The following is a 19,895-nucleotide window of genomic DNA, read 5'->3' as shown; positions in this document are numbered from 1 at the left end:
TAATAGTTATACCACTGGAGTCCCACATGGCCAACTGCAGTTCGAATCCTGGACCTGGTAGTAGTTTAAAACTCATGCAGGGCACATGTGCATGCATGCCCAAAATCCCAAGAGGAGAATGGAGAAGGGGTTGTGGTGTGGCCATTCTCCTCGGGGGAGGGGGGGTGATTTTTCACTTCTTCTCTGTCTCCCCAGTGAATGCACATACCCCATACCAAAAAATAAACAAAACTCTCAACAAACAAAAAAGAACTGGAGGTAAAAGAATTTGCCTTTTTGATGATATAAATCCATTAATTTAGTCAAATTTCTAGTAGAAAGAATGGAATATTCACTTAAACAAGTAACTAGACCTTAAATAATGTAGGAAGCTATCTCGATTTCTCACTCATTTATTAAACAAATATATCGAATACAATGTGCCATTTGCTGGGGTGATGACGATTGAAAAGGTTCCTGTTTTTAACAAGGATGATAGGCATTAAATAACTGCAAACAGATCATTTTGCAATGATGCAAAATGCCCTTGATCTTCCCAATCCATTTTTTTTTAATTGACAGCTAGAAGGGTTACCGAGAACACCAACTTGACTGACAAAGGGACTGTTTTAAGGTAATAAATGCAGGTTTCTGAGGGCCTTTAGCAATGTTACAGGAATATTCAAACTACTTAATCTTCCACTTTGATAACACATTTCAGTGTAGTTTCAAAAAAATCCTTTTAGGGTTTTCTGTTTTTGGTTTTTAATTGTCAGAAGGTGTGTGTGCTTGCCAGAAAGCCAAAGAGAGTAAGAAAGTACCACCCAGCAGGGCATGGTTACACTTTAATCCCTTCTCCTTCATTTCTCCATCCTGTTGGAATTTCAGGTATGGACACTCAACTGCTGTTTTTCCCAAGCAGTTGGGACTGAGATCTGAAATGATGCTAGCTATGTGGGATCTAGTTCTCTTAACCACTAGCTAACCCTCAAAGGGTTTTTTAAGGTTTTTGCCATAGGGTGCGTGCACTTGCCAGAGAGAGAGAGAGAGAGAGAGAGAGAGAGAGAGAGACAATGAGAAATCACCCCCTGCCCCAGGGAGTTGACCAAACTGCAATCCCTTCTCCTCAATTCTCCTTCTGGGATTTTTGGCACACATGCACATACATTTAGCATGATTTTCAAGCTGCCAGATCTGGGACTTGAACTGTGGTTAGCTATGTGGGAGTCCAAGTACCCCAAAGACCATGCCACCTGCTGGTCACAAAGGAAATCTTTAGGCCTATCTTTATCATTTTCTTTTATTTTTATTTTAAAGATTTAATTGTATTTATTTATTCATTTATTTTGAATTTGACCAGAAGAGACAGAGACACAGAGAGAGAAAGAGAAAGAGAGCAAGTGAGCAAGCAAGCCATCAACCAGATCCAGGACTCAAACAGTGATTGGCCATTTGGGAATCCAGTGCCTTAACGACCACACCACCTGCTAGCCCCTTCTCTATCATTTTCAACCCCAGACTATAACTGCATGAGATGAAATTTTAATGATATTCTTATAAATGGAATGTGGATGAGAACACAATCAGTATCTCAAATAATAGCTACAAAGATCCAATAAATATAAAAATTGACTTTTTAAAAAACAAGGCATAGTCTGAAAAACTACAAGGTGAAATTGTGATACTCAGCTGAATCATAAAATTTAGTTTGCAACAGAATTTAAGTAATTTCTCTCAAATGGAAGGGGGCGGGGAAGCAAAGAGCATTTAAAACTGAAAGTGTTCTTACTCAATTAAAGAACAAAACCAAGACAGAAAAAAACAAACAAACTGACTCATGCACTTAAATATCATTTTGGAAAACCAGTCACTAAGAACCAACAATTCAATTTTAAAATAAACATTTTTGGAGGAAGCAAGGTGAAGGGTATATGAGACCTGTTTTATTCTTGCAACTTCCAGTGAATCTAAAATTATTTTTAAAAAGTTAAAAAAAATTGCGATGTATAAATAGAGACTAAATATACTGGTCTAAAAAACAATCACTTCTTTTGGTCAGGATAGTAGAATTTGGTGGTGATTAAACAAACAAACAAAACGTTAAAATAGTGAAATGTTGAATAAAGTTTTATAGAACAGTGAGAAAGGATTTAAAGCATCAGGTTCAAGAACTGGTACTACCACCCAAAAGCCAGGTAACCTCAAACACATCACTTTTTGAACACATTACTTTTTTTTTTTGGAGATTTTCGCTATAGGGTGCATGAGCTTGTCAGAGAGATTGAAAACGAGAAATCATCCTCCAATGGCCTGTTGAAATCCCTTCTTCTCCATTCTCCTCTCAGGATTTTGGGCATGCACGCACACATACCTGGTGTGAATTTTAAGCCACCAGATCTGGGACTTGGACTGTGGTCTACTACATGGGAGTCCAGCAATGTAACCATTACGCCATCTGCTGGTCCCCCACGTCACTTAATTTCTTAAAGAATTCTCTAAAAATCAAATGAGATAGGTGAAAGTAAAAACTGTAAACTGTAAAGCCTGTACAAATGCTAGCGATTATTAATTCACATTCCCTAGCCTTAATTCCTTTTGGTAAGGACTGCCATTTATACCATGTATTCTTTCAATGGAATAAGAACACACTTTAAAAATGGTATTCAAACAAAGAAATACAGCAACTCAGTTTATTACATGCAGATTCTTCTGCACTGTTGCTAACAGTTCACTGGTCCAAAATTACTAAAATACTTAAAAAACTATACATTATGTAAACAAAACATAAATAAGACAGCATCATTCTTTGTACATATATTTAGTAGAGGTTGTTAGGGATTTAGGAATATGTACAATTTTACACCATGGACTGCATTTTCACAATGCATAAATATATATATATATTTTTTTACAGAAACAAAAATAATATTTCACTAATGACACAGAATACCATATTGTAGATACACTGCAACAGTCCAAATTCAAGAAACATGTCAATTTAAGTGTGCAAAAGGGTAGCTTACTCTAAACTAGTCAAACTTTGTTCCATTTATGTTATACAGACAGGTAAATCCTGACCATGTACTTTAAACAAAGAATCTTTGAGGACATCCTCGTATCAGTGAGTGAAATGGAACAAGTTTATTCCCTCCCCAAGAAAACAAGCCTTGTAAGCTAATGAAAAGATACATTAAAACACACACACACACACACACACACACACACACACCACACATGCACACAACCATACATACACAAACTATGTATATTATGTGTTCAACATTATAATAAAGTTAAAATTCTTATGGGAGTCAAAACAATGCCCCATTATTTAAAAACTGGCTCGTGTTGTCTAAATTCAAGATGCAGCTGTGTCAGGCTTCTCTAAGCCAGAAGATTGAAAAGCAGGGAAGACAGAGGTGGGATTTCGATTGGCAGATACAACAATCTGAGAGAGAGATGAAGAGAGTGAAGAAACCTTAGATGCTGGGGTATTTATGGTATTCAAAATGGCTCCTTCTGGGCTAACCAACAATTTTTTGACAGATGTGTCCAAATGATAAACCGAAGTACTACTTGGCAGAGGGGGATTACTGGAGCAAATGGCAGAAACCAAAGATGTCTTAGCCAAAAGAGTAGCTGGAGGAGACTTAATTACTGAAGTCAATGGTACTGTTGGTACTGGAGTTGGAACAGAAACTTTAGCAGTTGTATTTATGATTTGTGATGGTGCATGTATTATGGGTAGAGAACTCATGTTCCCAAGAGAGTTTACAATTTTTGTAGAGCTTCTCAGAGAATGTTTTGTAGGTTGCCTGCTTAAAGAATTATTTGATGCTAATGTGATCTTCTGGGCAGGGTTATCTACTGACGTAGGCTGAATGCCTTGGCCACTGTGAAGAACTAAGGGAGGTCCATATTTTGGGTTAGTAGATATCAGGAGGACATGGCTGCCAGCTCCAAGACCTTGTGGCGGAACAATAAATCGAGTTCCATTAATCATGATCTGAGTACCAGGTGCCAAAGGTGTACTGGTGTTGATGACTATTTTTTGCTGAATACAAGGTTCACTGATATGACCCCCTACTAGGCTGGTTACATTTGATGGTGCTATAGCGGTGTGAATGGCAGAGACACCTGGAGCAGAACTGTAACTGAGGGTTGATTTTACTAAAGCAGGGGACACTTGCTGGTTTGGCAGAGGAGCAAAATTGGAAATATTAACTATTTTACCTGGACTTGGTGAAAGGGATGATAATTCAGTCTGAGGTTTATTTGTGTTTACATTTGTTGGCACTGCAGTAGAAATCCCTGGTGACTGAAATTGGAGAGAAGTTCGAGATTGTTTTTTAGAAAGAGATACAGAACGTGCAGTTCCTGGTACTGTTGCTGAGTGTGGAACTGTGTTGATTATTTTAGGAGATGCAGTCACAGGTGTAGGCAAGGCAACAGTAACAGGGATTTGTAACGTTGATGCTAAACATTTAGGAGACACTGTTGGTTGTGTAGTTGAAATCAGAACAGATGATGCAAGATGTCCTGTTTTCACAGTTGATATAGCCACAGTGTTTCCGAGATTTGACGTGCAAAGTCTGTTTGACAAAATAGGCATCATTCTTGAAGAGGTATCATTTCCACTAACTAAAACAGAAGATTGTGTCCCAACTGAAGCAGAGGTTGAGGTCACTGAAAGGGAACCCAAAGACACATTTGCTCCTGTTACAGAAAACATGTTTACTGCTCTTGCTGCAGAAACCACTGATTCATTAACGGGAGAAATATTCTGACTCATAAAATTTGAGCTTACTGGAATTGAATTACCAGTTGTTGACAATGGCAAAACATAGCTCTTGCTACTTTTGTCTTCTCCTTTTGGGGTTACATTTTGCAATATGTTAATTGATGGTATGGCTGGTACAGTGCCTGATGTATTTACAATTGCTTGACCTATGTTTAGTCCAATTTTCACATCTTTTATCTGAGACACAGTTGGTGATGAATTTATTTTTATTGGTGCTCCCACTGTAGATGGAATTAGTACCAATTGGGGTTGCTCTGAAGTCTTAACATATGTTTTATTTAAGGGGGGAGGAAGAGTTTGTTTTAATGATTCTGCAACAATAGTTGGGGTTGAGGTGCCACTGGGAACTGGAGCATTTATAAAAACTAATTTCTGGGTTGAAACACCTGTAGATGTCAGTGCAGGTGTCATATTAATTGCAGTTCCACTGCCAGAAGAAAGAATAGATGGAGCAGACACCAGCATAAGTTTCTGTACTGAAGTTCCACTTATCACATCTCCATCTGTTGCTGCTGTTGCTTCCGATCTTGTAACAGGGTAACTTTTCGTGAAATAATCTACTTGTTGCTGTTTAGTTGAAGTATGAATATTTGCATTGGTTTGTCCAAAATTTCCTGTTGATATGCTAATTACATTTACTGAACTATTTGTTGTTGATGGTAGTAGAGTGCTAGAAGAAACAGAGGACTTCAAGGGAGAAGAGGGCATGTGTGAAATTTTATCTGTCATATGGCCTAAATTACCTCTGCCAGAAGACTGGCCTAATGTAAGCTTGAGATTTTTCCCCATGGATGGAGTAAAGCCAGATGGAATGGAAACAGAAGTTGGTGTTTGGCCAAAAGGTGGGAGACTAGGTGTAGCTGTTGTTCCAGTTACTGGTGAAAATGTGGAGGATGATGAAGCTGTTGATTTTGGCATCAGAAATGCCTGAAGCTGAGGAGCAAAAGTGAAAACTGAATTTGAAGATAAACTATTGGGTGAATTTTGATCTGAACTGGTCTGTACTTTTACAACTCGTTTCCACCTCGTGTTCTAACAAGAATTGACTGTGAATCTCTTATACATACAGTTTTCAGTTCTTGCTTTGCTTCAGAAGAATCACCAGTCTGTTGTGCAAAACAGTTGAGGGAATTACCAGGAGTTGTAGATCCACTTAGTGTTGTTGCTGATAACAGAGGCTGAGCTACTGAGGAACCAGTGGGTGAAGAATCAATGGGCTGGGGGAATGTGGCTGCTGAAACTGCACTCTTGACTTTTCCTGCCTCACTCAGGATAGTCTTAACTGGCTGTGTTAATAAATTACTTACAGAGGTTACAGGCAACAAAGGCTGTGGCCTAGCACTGCTCACATTTGATGAAGGTGTAATTGTCTTGTTAACAACAGTATTAGGGAGCTGGGAAGAAATAGTTCCTGTTGAGTTGACAAGAACTGATGTTAAAGAGTTTACATTTGCTGTCTGTGGGAAGGTTGAACAATGTTGTTCTATACCTTTTTGTTGAAGTGGTTCCTTTGCAACTGCTTTTCCTTCCTTGTGCTGAATCACAAAATTCTTAGGCAGAATAAGAACCTGCTGCATGATTTTCTCTCCTGTTTTAGGATCCATCACAGGTTGCATCTGAATCTTTACTGAGCTGTTGTGAAGATCTACTGGCAACCACTGGCCACAGGGCATCTTGTATACCATCTGTAAAGGACCTTTTGTACTGTTTTGGCAGGTCAATGCTGGCTTTATGGGGCTTGCTTCTGGAGGAGATACAACTGGTTTTTCCAGAGCAGGAGCACTTCTACCTGTGGAAGAGGGCAGTTGATTTGTTAAGGTCACTTTGTTCCCAATATTCTTTGCAAGCAAGGCCTGAATAGGTTTGGTCCCTTTCTGTAGAGTAGACACTGGTATTGAATCCACTGAGGCAAATGACTCCAGAAATGATGGCTCTGTACGCTTTGATTCATTCAAACAGTCAATCTGAATACCACCTTCTAAATGTTCAACTGTTGTCTCACTTGTGCTTAACTTTGCTTTCTTCCTTGGGGAAAGCTCTTTTGTGCTATCATCCAGATAACTAGTTTGTTTGGACTGTCGTTTAAGTGTTTTAGGCAGTATCTTCGGTACATCTTTAGAAGGCAATTCCTTTTTCAACAGCTTGCTTCTGGCCACAGAAAAATCTATTTCTAACAATTTCATATCATCTGAAAATAATAAAAACAAGCATTTTGTTTATATAAAACAGCAAATGAGCAGCAATGATATAAATTACAAAAAATAAAAAAATAAAAAAGTCAATCTCTGAGATGGCAATTTATTAAGAAACCCACTACAGAAGAATTTAAAAACCTCCCAATCACTGATGATGATAAAAGGTACAGCGACTACTGATAAGGTAATCTTGGTACCAGAACCATGCCTTAAAGCAACTTATTATTAAGAATATTACTTCTGATCAAATTCTGCTAATTCTGCTGCCAGTAAAAGTGCAAAAGGAAAAATTTTCATCTTTTTTTCTTTTTTTTGAGGTTTTCGCTATAGGGCGCGTGCGCTCGCCAGACAGAAAGAGACATAGAGACAGAAAGCGAGAAATCACCCCCTAGGGGGGATGGTCACGCCGCAATCCCATGCACACACACGTGCCTGGTGTGAGTTTTAAGCCACCGGGTCCGGGACGCGAACCGCGGTCGACTATGTGGGAGTCCAGCGACATAGCCATTATGCTAACTGCTGGTTCCCCAAATTTTCATCTTTTAAAGAGACACTCAAGTCAGCAATTAGGGCTTAGAATTTAATTTGGAAAAAAAAATATAGTCTAGTTCTCTTCCTCTGGAAAGGAAAACCTTGATACAAAAGATAGTTCTCCTTTTTATTCTATTTTTAGACACTCTGAAGGACAAAAAATATCCAGCTTGTTCTGATGTTTACCCTTAGAATAAAAAAAAAGTTGTTATTTGGTCAAACTGAGCTAGTGAGAAGTTACACTTTTACAATTTAGCAAAATCATAGAAAACAATAGGTCAATGTATTTCTAACCACAAACTTTCATATTAACCTATTATATAACTAAAGGAGGTTGTTAAACTAGATTTATAGAATAACATAACCTGATAATCTGAAATGAATTAGAGATAATCTAATCCACCATTCTACCTTTATTAGACTAATGTGTTCACTCTCATCTCATTAGGCCACTAACCTTGGTCATTCCTCAAAAAAAAAAAAAAAAACAAAAACCAACCAAACAAACCAAAAAAAACCCCCCAAAACCCACAATATTTGGGACTTGCCAAATTCCATTTAAAGCAAAATTCAGGAATAGTGCTTCAAAGACAGTAATAATAAAAAGAACAGAATGAACCAATTTCAAAAGGACAGACTAAGGATGTGGCATAGTCTGTATTGAACAACAACATGCTTAGAATATAGAGATAGGTATCGGCTCCAGGATACCTAGATTCTCAAAGAAACTTCTTAAAAAGACATGAACAAAACTTCTTCCAAATATATAAGATCTTCTAAGCAAGATCTTGACCAGGTTATTTTTTTGCCTTTATAATAAATGAAAACTCTGTGTGATTTAGTGTTGATTTTAAAAATGTTTTAATGCCCACCTGAATCAAAGTGATCTTTCTCCAGGATATCTAGAGGTTCTGTTGAGTCTACAGACTTACTGATTTCTACTCTAGGAGATTCTTTCTCAGTATCTCCTTCACCCTCTTCAGTAGTCCATAGTTCTCTAGTAAATTGATCATGATCAGGTTGTCTTCTGAAATCATCATAGTCTTTCTTTAGGCGACTCCTAAAATAAGATACCCAACATAACAAATAATACATATGTATTAAATTCTTAGAAATTAAACTAACCTTTAAGATTTCAAACTCTATGTTAAATTTCTTTTAAGAGAGATTATTGCTTTAGGGCACATGTGCTAACTGGAGAGACAGAGACAGAGAGATAGAAAGTGAGAAATCATTCCTGGGGGGGATGGCCATGCTGCAATCCCTTCTCCTCTGTTCTCCTCTTGGGATTTTGGGCACACACACACAGGCACCTGTTTGAAGCCAGTGGGTCCAAGACGCAAACCATGGTCGACTGTGTGGGAGTCTACCGACATTACCATTACCCAATCTACTGCCTCAATATATTGAAATACTTTAATGAATTCACTAAAAATTATGTTTTAATTTTAAGAGGGTCTAAGATGCGTACTAAGTTTGCCAAAAGATTAATTGCACAAGAAGAGGGTGAGGAATAAAAAACTTAAAAGATTTTTATCTGCTAATTTCAGAATAAGCATTTAGCATAACACCTATTTGTCTTTTCAAGGTTCTTGTTAGACTTATTAAATGAAAGATATATATTTTTTCCAACTACATTCACAGAAAAATACATTTAAACCATAAAATTACTGATTATATAAGGTCATCAGAAAAGTTATGATGCATTTTTGCATTAAAAAACATGTCATGACTTTTCCAATGACCTAATAGTAGCTTAAAAGGCCATTTAAAAAAGTTAATCAAGAAATTCTAAGCGAGGTCAGCAGATGGCATAGTGGTTACGTTGTTGGATTCCCACATGGCTTATCGTGGTTTGAGTCTCAGAGCCAGTGGCTTGAAAAATAATGCCGGGGAGAAGCCATTTTAAGGGAAGCTATGCTGTAAACTTCATCTTCTAGACTCCCAAAATATTCAGACAAGGTGGGCGACCTCTGTCCTCTCTCTGTCTCTGGCTGTCTGTCTGTCTTGCACTCTATCTTTAAATTTTTAGTTTAGTTTAGTTTTTTGTTCTTTTTTTTTTTTTTTAAATTTTCAGCCACATCTCACCTTGGGCCTTTTTTTTTCACTTGTTAATTTCAGAAGTCATTTTAAAGCCGAGGTATGTCCTGGCCCGTTCACACGGTGTGCTAGCGCGCTGCGAGGTTTTCGTTTTTTACACGTAAAAAAAATTTTTTTTCTCTTTCTTGCTAGTATTTTTTCCAATTTCTTTTCTTTTTGCTTTTATTACTTTTAACCTTACTTTCCCACTCTAAGCTTGACTCTCCACACACTGAATGTCTAGATAGGCTTAGGTGCACAGTAGTCAAGCATCTGAATACTTTTAGAGTCATTGAACTCCTCAATGCTTACTGAACCTCCTGCTTTAAGGAAGACATTTCTTTTTATAAATCTGAACTTCTAATCTCTTTCTGTGTATACCACCTTGTGAAACACAGTAGAGGAGATATTTTGTCACAAAATGACTAGAAACCACTGCAGAGGCACAAGAAACATGAGAAGCCAAGAAAATATCTCTCCCCTAAGGGAAAATAACAATCCCTCATCATCCACAGACAGTGCAGTAGAACTCACAGAAATGCCTGACAGAGAATTCAGAATACTTATAGTGACAAAACTAAACGGGATGCAAGAGGTAGGAGATAATGAACTCCAGAAGATGCAAGAGAAAGAGACAATGAGTTTCAGGAGGTGAAGTTCTTCCATGACCTGAAAGAGGAAATACACACCATAAAAAAGAATCAAATGGAGCTATTAGTGATGAAGGCTGCTATTCAGAAAATCAAAACCTCTCTTGAAAGTATTAAAAGCAGATTAGTCCATGCAGAAAAGTGAATATCGGATGTGGAAGGCAAAACCTCTGATCTAGAAAAAGAAAACACCAAAAAACCCCAGCAAATAATTAAAAAAAAAAGAGAATACTATATGAAAAATACTAGACAGCATTAAGCGCCCAAACATCCAGATAATTGGTATTCTAGACGGTGAAGAAACTAATCAGGGCATTGATAAACTATTCTATGAAATCTTGGAAGAAAACTTTCCAAATCTAGAGAAGCATTCAAATATCCAGACTCAAGAAATACAAAGAAACTCTAGTAGAATCAACTCAAGAAGATCTTAGACAAAACCTTGGACCTAGAAAAAAACTCACCAAAAAGACTGAGAAAATAACCCCCCAAAATTAGCATAATATACAAGAAATACTAGATACCATTAAGCACCCAAACATCTGGATAATTGTTATCCCAGAAGGTGAGGAAACTAATAAGGGCATTGATAATCTATTCCATAAAATTCTGGAAGAAAATTTTCCAAGCCTAGAGAGGCATTCAAATATCCAGACCCAAGAAATACAAAGGACCCCAAATAGAATCAACCCAAGAAGATCTTCTCCAAGGCACATCATAGCCAGATTGACCAAAACCACAGACAGAGACAAGATACTAAAATTGGCAAGAGAGAAACGTCAGGTTACTTACAAAGGTTCTCCCATCAGGCTAACATTTGACCTCTCCTCAGAAACAATGCAAGCAAGGAAAGAATCAGAAAATGTATTCAAAGTGTTAAGTGAAAACAATTTCAACCAAGAATACTATACCCGGCAAGATTCTCCTTCATATGGGAAGAAAAGATCAAAACATTCTCAGATCAACAAAACCTGAAAGAATGAACCAACACCAGATTAACTCTTCAAGAAATTCTGAAGGGAGAGCTATACAGGAAAACTAAAGACACACAAACAGAAATAAGAGAACAAAAAGCAACTAAGAAAATGACCAACTTAATGGTAGGGACAAATCTGGAATTACCCATAATAATATCAAGTGTTAACTTCCAGAATTTAAACGGAAAGACTGGACCACAGTAACATTGCATATTCAGCAGAAGAGAGTGTGACTGCAGAAGAGTGTGTGAACATAAGACTGAACTGGCGAAATAGAATTTTATGACTTCTGAGTAAAACATTACTGATTTTTTTTTACTATGCTTTGTTTTCCCAATTTAAGCATTTTCTTTTCTTCTGAGTTGTTGATAGGTTCAGCAAATTGTTAAAATATTTTTCTTGCTTGTTTCTTTAAATAGAAACATAAACTTTTCTTCCTTCCTGATACCTCTGGAATGGGAAAATATTTGGGAGTATTCTTATTTTTGGCATAAGGGTTATCTGTATAAGTTCAATAATGCTTGTTGCATTGAATCAGAAATTGGAAGTACTTATTGGACAGGGCTTTGACTGGAATGTCATATCTGAAGATTAATCAGAAAACTATGGAACTAAGGTGGATCTCAAGTAAGCCAACAGAAGCTCTTAGAAAGATGGCCTGGCACCATAAATAGTTTTGCCTGGCAGAGAAGTTTAGAGAAGATGTATGAAAAGAATTTGTAACATAAAATCACCTGGACTTTTCCAGCTCAGCATTGTAATCAGTAGAGACTGCAAAAGAGCAGCCACACAAGAGGATCATCTTGAGAAAGACATTGAAGGAAGAAAAAGGGACTGATTTTTGCTAGCAGATGGTATATCACAGAATACTAGGTAGGCAGGACTGAATTGAAAAAGAAGGTTTACGTGTGATTTGTGTGCTTGGGCATTTGCTTTTCAACAATTTAAGTAGTTGACGAGTAAATATTTTCTCAAAAATATTGGGAACCAGCAGTTAGCGTAATGGCTATGTTGCTGGACTCCCACGTAGTCGACCGCGGTTCGTGTCCCGGACCCGGTGGCTTAAAACTCACGCTGGGCGCGTGTGCGTGCGTGCCCAAGATCCGGAGAGAAGAATGGAGGAGAAGGGATTGCGGCGTGACCATCCCCCCTGGAGGGTGATTTCTCGCTTTCTGTCTCTATGTCTCTCTCTGTCTGTCTGGCGAGTGCACGCGCCCTACAGTGAAAATCTCTCCAAAAAAAAAAAAATTTAAAACTATATTGTCTCTGTTGTTCTAGAGTCACAAAGAAAATTATATAAAATTATAAGAAATATTTTGAACATTATCTTTAAAATTCAGTATTTTGAAGTTTTGAAAGTTGTTTATTAACTGTCAAGAACTATGGAGTATGAACAAAAATTTTTTGATAAGTAAATGTTTGTGGAAAATGTAGAAAGAAATAAAAGGAAGAAAAAAGAAAAATAATGCCAGGCATATGTACATGTGTGCCCAAGATCCTGGGAGGAGAAGGGATTGTGGTGTGGCCATTCCCCCTGGGGCGGCGGGGGGTGTGATTTCTCACTTTTCCCGTCTCTCTTTGGAGAGCACATGTACCATGTCCTAAAACAAAAACCTCTTAAAAAAAAGAAAAGAAAAGAAAAAAATTCTAAGCAACAGTATTGTTGTGACACAATAGTAACAAACAAATTCACCATTTAATTCTGGGTGTAATCATATCTAAATCTTTGGTTCTTACTAGAAATATTTTTATTTCATTAAGCCAAGAGAAGCAAAGCTGAAAAGCACTGGGTTATTGGAAATGTCGTGAGGCATTTTTGCATTGAAAAACAGAAATATTTATCATGACTTTTCTGATGACCCAATAATCTTTCGCAGAGATCCTTCTCACAGAAAAACAAAATAGCTATTTTCCTAAGAAACTATGGATAGACAGACACATTTTCAAATGATTACCCAGTATTTTAGAGATCTTTTATTATTTTCTTTGCTTTCAACTAAGTCTTCTACTCTACTCTCAACCTTAGGCTTTAGTTTCTTGTTTAAAAAATAAACCTAAACATACATTCTATTTATTTTTACTGTAAATTCTTATTTGTATACACTGAAGTTTAAGTCTTACCTCTGTCACTTATTTGTAAGACTCTGGGCAAATTCCTTGGTCTTTCTAAGCATCAGTTTACTTATACATACAATGAGGAGAGAATAGTACTCACTTTGTAGTATGTGTGGTATACTAAATTTTCAATAAATGTTAGTTAATAATTATTTTTTATTAATGTTTTAAATTATTGCTTAGGAGTTTTATGGAGCAGATAAGGGCTGTGAGATACTATAATGGGTTACCAAAGGACAGCTGTAAAATCAATTTCCCTTTCAACTCGTAAGATTGGAATGGAGAAATATCTATGTGGTAGTAGTATGAAGCTCTTTCCCCTTCCTCACTCAGTCATCTTCTCCATCTCAACTAAAGACTTTGCTTATTTCATAAACAACAAGAACATAAGAAAACTTTTATGTGCTCATATCTCATCTCCAACTTATCTTTATTAGTATTTATATTCTCTGACTTCCTGAGTTAACACTTCAATTTATATGCATTTTCCCTTGCCAATTTAAGGACATTTCTCTAACCAAAAGTATTTTCCTTTGTTTGAGTCTATTTCTTTATTCTCATTAAATCATGTCCATTAGTATACAAACATGTCATTTCTCTCATTAATAAAAGCAAGCAAACAATAAAACCCAAAACGCTCTCTTTTAACCCCAACTTCCCCTTCCAGGTACTGGTTCATTTCTCTATTCCACTTTAAAGCAAAACTCAAAAAAAGAGAACCCTTCACTCCCTTTCCCTGAATTTTCTTCAACAGATTCCTAACACTTTTACCCACTTTTTTCACCAACATAGCTTGCCAACATCATTAATGATCTTGACAAATTCAATAATAGATTCTTTAAAAAAAAATAAATAAATGCTCAAGTCAGATATATCAATAATGAGCTGTTTTTTTTTAAAAGAATTATTTTATTTAACTTTATTTATTTATTTTTAAATGTTGACCAGAGAGGGACAGAGTGAGAGAGAGACAGAAAGGAGAGTGGGAAAAAAAGCTGCCAGGTTGGGGACTCAAACCGTGGTTAGCCATGTGGGAGATCCAGCGCCCTTCACCACGCCACCTGCTGGCTCCCAGTAATAGATTTTTATTCGTCATCTTTCTCAATCCAACGTGAGTAGCCTCCTCCTTCTAAAATAATTTTATTTATTTCTTCCATGAGTGAACAAGAGTGGGGAGAGAAAAAAACCTCAACACAGTCCTGATGCCGCCATCTACCCTTAACCCTCAGTCAGTTCAGATCATGGGCAAGCATGTGTCTGGCATACTCAGGAAGATCTCTAGACTTTAACTTCTGAGTTAAAGTCTTCCCATGTGGGACTGCTTCATTTTTTACTGCTGCACCACTGTTGGCTCCTCCCTTTTGAAATTTTTCTTTACCTGGTTTCTAAGTCATCACCTCTCCTTGATTATCCTGTCTAACTGAAGTCTTTCAAAGTCTCCTCTGCAGAGTTTTACACATATCTACCATTTCTACATGTTGAATGTCCAGTTCTCTTTTTTTTTCTACCTATCCTTATATATTAGATTATTTCTACTAGTCACATGGCAATTAACATGCTGACAACTCCCAAATTTATACTTCTAGCTTAGCTGACTGCTTGAACTCAGACTTATATATTGAATAGCCTACTCAACACCAATTAGATTTTTTAAAAGCATATCTAACTTAACGTGTTGAAATCCAAACTCTTAAATCCCTCCTACTCCAGACCTGTTACTCCTTCAGCTCCCCAAATCTGTTAATGGCAGTTCCATTGTTGCAGATGTTTAAACCAAATATATTGGTCATTACCTCTTTATACTCCTTACCTTTTCTCAAAGCCCATAGCTAATCCTTAAGCAAGTTCTACCAATCATACTTTTCAAGATAAATTTGAATCAAATCACTCCTTTGCATTTGTATTGCTACTATCCTGGTCTAAGTCACTCCCATTTATTTTTTTCCTCCTGGATAATCAGTATAGTATAATTGGTTTTCTTGCTTTTGTGTTTCCTATTACCCTTAACACAGTTTTGCCCCACTACTTCAACATAGCTGCTAGAGTAAGTGGTTTAAAATGTAAGTCAGATCATGTACTGTCTTTGCTTAAAACCCTTCCGGTGGCTTCTCATCTCTCTCAGTGTAAAACACAAAGTTCTTAAACAGCTACATGATCTGGTTACCTTCCTTTTTATCTCCCTCTGTCTTTTATGTTTCTTTGCACTCATTCTGCTCTGGTTACACTTGCTCCTTTTCCATGTCCTCTAAATGCCAAACATGCTTCCAAGCTTAGGGCTTTTGTATCTTCTATTTCCTCAGCTACTCCATTAGATATGGAGGATCTAATTTCCTCAGGTCTGTTTTCAAACATCATTTCTTTAGGAAAGCTTTCCCTGATACCTTTTCCTGTACAAACAGTCATTTCCTATCCTCCTTACCCTGCTTTATCTTTCTTCACGGCACTTAGACCATCTGACATTTCAGTTTATCTGTTTCTTCCACACAATGTAAAAATAGTGGATTTGTTTAATCAACACTACTTTCAGAACTTGAAAAGTGCCTTGCATACAGTGAACATTCAAAAATATTTGAATTACAAATAAATGAAAAACTAAGTGATTTTAGGATATCTTCCAAAAAATCATATATTAAGAAATCTAAAGAGCTGGATCTATGGCTAGTGGTTAAAAGAACTGGATCCTGCATGGCTGATTATGGTTCAAGTCTTGGCCCTAATGTCTTAAAAAACACATTGGGTGCATTCATGCCCCAAATCCTGACAGGATAGAGAGATGGAAGAAAGAGGATTGCAGAGTGGCCACATCCCCTTGGGTGGTGCTTTCTCTTATCCTTTTCCTTCTCTGTCTCTCCCTGGCAAGTGTATGTGCCCTCTAGTTAAAAAAAAATATATCCTAAAATAAGTATGATAGATCATAAAGCTTGAATTACCTGTTTCTTTGAAAAGCCTTCATTAACTTTGGTTCCCATGGCAGCAATTCATTTAAAAGACGTATCAATGTACTATGCAATTCTTTTACAGCTTGCCTTCGATGATACCATTTACCCTAAAAACACAATTTTTAACAGTAAATCCCTTAGGTTTAATCTAAAAGTCAATGGTAAACCATATTTTCTTAGTAAAAAGCAAAACAAAACCCATCAAATAAGTATATCTTTTTTAGAAGGCTTGCATACAGGGGGACTAGCCTGTAATAAACTTTATTCAGTATATTTAATGTTTCTCAATTCTATAAAAGTAATTAGAGGCCAATTTCATTCAAATGGGAAACAAAACTTTAAAAAGTTTTTAACTGCTTCAATTTTAAATACTTTAATAAATTATTTACTAAGTATATGTAAATATACAAACATTAAATAAGTAAATGATATGGCTCATTTCAGTGAAGTTTTTGTAATTTTTCCCAAAGAGTGGAGGAAAAAGGAAGAAAAGTTAGGTTTGTGATAATATACAAAAGTAGTTTTAAAAAACTGCCTTAAGGAATTTTAGTTATTTTATTTGAGAATGTTTCTAGCATAGAAAAGCAATCAAAGCAGTCACAGTTTTCAATATTATAATGCTACAATAAGAGTTATAATTACTGATGTCCCCTAAATTGGCTAATTATTATACAGGTATTTCTCTCTCTCTCTCTCTCTCTCTCTCACACACACACAAATAGCTCTAGCATTTATGGAAACTATTCCGAGATAAGTACACTGCCGTGTTCACTTTACAAATGATGAAATTAAGATTTAGAGAGATTGTCTTGCTTAAAGTCCTGCAGTTAAAGTTCTATAATTTAAACTCCTATCTAAATCTGTCTGATTCTGAAGTCCAAGTACTTAAAACTATATTACTACCTCTTAAAACTATACCACATAAATTCAATCTGGCATAGGTGATAAAAACTTCTAGCAAAAATATCCTCAAGTATACATAAAATTACTTGAATACCACAGAAACAATAACATTTAGCAGTTATGCAACCTCCCTGATTCTCCGAATGTTAGTGTACACATCACCACTACCACATTTATTGTTATAGAACCAGGCTGTATGTCTTTCATAATAACTTTGAAATATGATTCACCTACTATACAATCTATGTGTTTCAAAAGACACACACATATATATTATGGATCACATTAAACATGCATAAAATTAGATTACATCCTATAGCAGCTGTTAAATGAGTCAATCTGCATATATGCAGAATATTAAGGCAGAAAAAGTAACACTATCTAGAGCAAAACATATTCTAAATGTGTGCATAAGTTTCCCAATTTTACATATATAAAATTCTCAATGCCTCATGGAAATTTTAGTCACATATAAGTCAAAATGATTAATAGTGTAGTTTAGCAAAAAGAAAAATGTGCCATTTGAAAAAATCCTTTACATCAACATGATGTTTATGCACATGAAAATAAATAGTTTTAGGGGCTAGTCAGTGGCACAGTGGTAACATAATGCTGTGTGATGCTGGACCAGTGTGGGAAGGTCCTGGGTTTGCACCTGATTTACAGACAAATGTTTACACAGATTATTAAAGGATTTTTAGTGGGGTCTTGCCATGATAGGATTCTCCCGCCTCAGCCTGCCATCTAGCTAGGACCACAGGCACACACTTCCATGCTCGACCTATTTAGCGTGGGATGGGAACTGAACAGGGACCTCCTCCTGTGGCCTTAGTCTCCAGCAGTGGCATCTTAGTAATGCGCACCACAGAGGCTGAACTTCTAAGCTACTATTTGGCACACACACACACACACACACACACACACACAAAAGATGAGAGTGAAGGCAAACTTTTCCTAAAATAAAGGAAGAGGAACAGTGAAAAATGAAGTTAAATAAAATAATCTCTTTGTGGTAGAATTGACTGGAAAAGTGCTAAAAGACTTGGGTCTACTAGGCATGCTGAATTCCTCTTTAGGAGTTACACAGAGAAAAATGGACAGCATGGTTGTTGTCTGGATTAGCATGGTGGTGATGGTGTGAGGGGTATGGACAGACTAGCTGTATTATTTTGGTTTAGGAAGATGAAGAAAGACTGTGTAAATGGATGTCATTATTTTAAGACATTTGTCAGTCGTTTTTGTCTCTGTTAAATTCTAATTATTTTTTGTAAGAACTATTCTAGAAGTATTAGGAAAATTCTACCTTTCATTTTGATTACTAATTTTTAATTAATTCCAAATCCAGAAGTACACTACCTTCTTTATAAACTATACAAGGAAAGGCTCTTAAATATTAATCAGAGAAGAGATTTCTAACTTTCATATAACTATCTTACCCACCGACCTTTTTGAAAAAGAATATATAATGGCCTTCTAACTTTATGCTTTGTGTACTTCTTTTCATCTTTATATTATATATTCTCAACTTGGAGGAGAAGTGGTATGGCATTTCATTCATAATTTGAAAATGTGTATGTAGTCATTCTGTATTTAGAAAACCAAAAAGCTTATCATTTTAATAACATAAATTATAGAAAGTAAAGATGGATGGAATGTTTTGCTTAAAAGGTACATATAAAGAATATAATAACCTCTGGGACCAGCAGTTAGCGTAATGGCTATGTTGCTGGACTCCCATGTAGTTGACCGCAGTTCACATCCTGGACCCGGTGGCTTAAAACTCACGCCGGGCGCGTGTGCGTGCGTACCCAAGATCCCAAGAGAAGAATGGAGAAGGGACTGCGGCATGGCCATCCCCCCTGGGGGGTGATTTCTCACTTTCTATCTCTCTGTCTCTGTCTGTCTGGCGAGCGCACGCGCCCTATAGCAAAAACCTCTCCAAAAAAAAAAAAAAAAGAGAATAACTTCAACAAAGAGCATCCTATACACTGCCATGGAGTAAGTGAGTCAGTTTATTTTATGTTCATCAAAAAGGGGGCATGGGGATCAGCAGTTAGCATAATGGCTATGTCGTCGGACTCCCATGTAGTCGACTGCGGTTCGTGTCCTGGACCTGGTGGCTTAAAACTCACGCCGGATGTGTGTGTGTGCGTGCCCAAGATCCTGAGAGGAGAACGGAGGAGAAGGGATTGTGGCCTGGCCATCCCCCCCACTGGGGTGGGGGGGTGACTTCTTGCTATCTCTCTGTCTCTGTCTGTCGAGCGCATGTGCCCTATAGCAAAAAGAGAGAGAGAAAAAAAAATAGAAAAAAGAAAAGGCGGGGGCATGGATTTTAAAAAGTGGAGAATCAATTCTCTGGGACTGGTATTTGAGGTAAGATGCCTGAACCAATGACATAAAAGGAGACTCACATGGCATGTTTCATGTATCATCTTCTTTGGTCAAAATAGATGCTTACAAATCAAGTGGAAATAAAATGGCATTATCCATTTCTACTTAGTTGTTGTCTCTGAGCTTCACAGAATGCAATGAAACTAATATAAAAAGTCTTTTGAATTTTTAAAGAAATCAGTCAGCAGGTGGTAACAATGTGCTTTACCTTGAGTCTAATATAAAAAAAATTCAAAATCAAACAAATACTGACACAACTTTATGGTTGTTTTTGTATGACAGAGAAAGAGAGAGGAAGAATGACCTCTTTAAAAAAAAAAAAAAGGACTTTTTGG

The 19,895-nt window shown here is 36.8% G+C and overlaps 1 protein-coding gene across 1 annotated transcript in view; it reads right to left on the bottom strand.

Moving 5' to 3' along the window:
- Positions 1–2,436: 2,436 nt before the first annotated feature.
- LOC102470854 (uncharacterized protein KIAA2026) overlaps positions 2,437–19,895 on the bottom strand; it is a gene marked incomplete at its 5' end in the record, with an annotated part of 45,239 nt that continues 27,780 nt past the window's right edge. Inside the window, 4 exon segments of the mRNA XM_006172113.3 lie at positions 2,437–5,796; positions 5,799–6,968; positions 8,379–8,566; positions 16,258–16,373. Coding sequence (XP_006172175.2) covers positions 3,338–5,796; positions 5,799–6,968; positions 8,379–8,566; positions 16,258–16,373 — 3,933 coding nt within the window.

This window comes from Tupaia chinensis, unplaced genomic scaffold, assembly GCF_000334495.1.
Source record: "Tupaia chinensis unplaced genomic scaffold, TupChi_1.0 Scaffold000354_1, whole genome shotgun sequence".
Taxonomy (NCBI): Eukaryota; Metazoa; Chordata; class Mammalia; order Scandentia; family Tupaiidae; genus Tupaia; species Tupaia belangeri.
The sequence above is the reverse complement of the archived record's forward strand: the minus strand, read 5'-3'. Positions and strand labels throughout refer to the sequence as shown.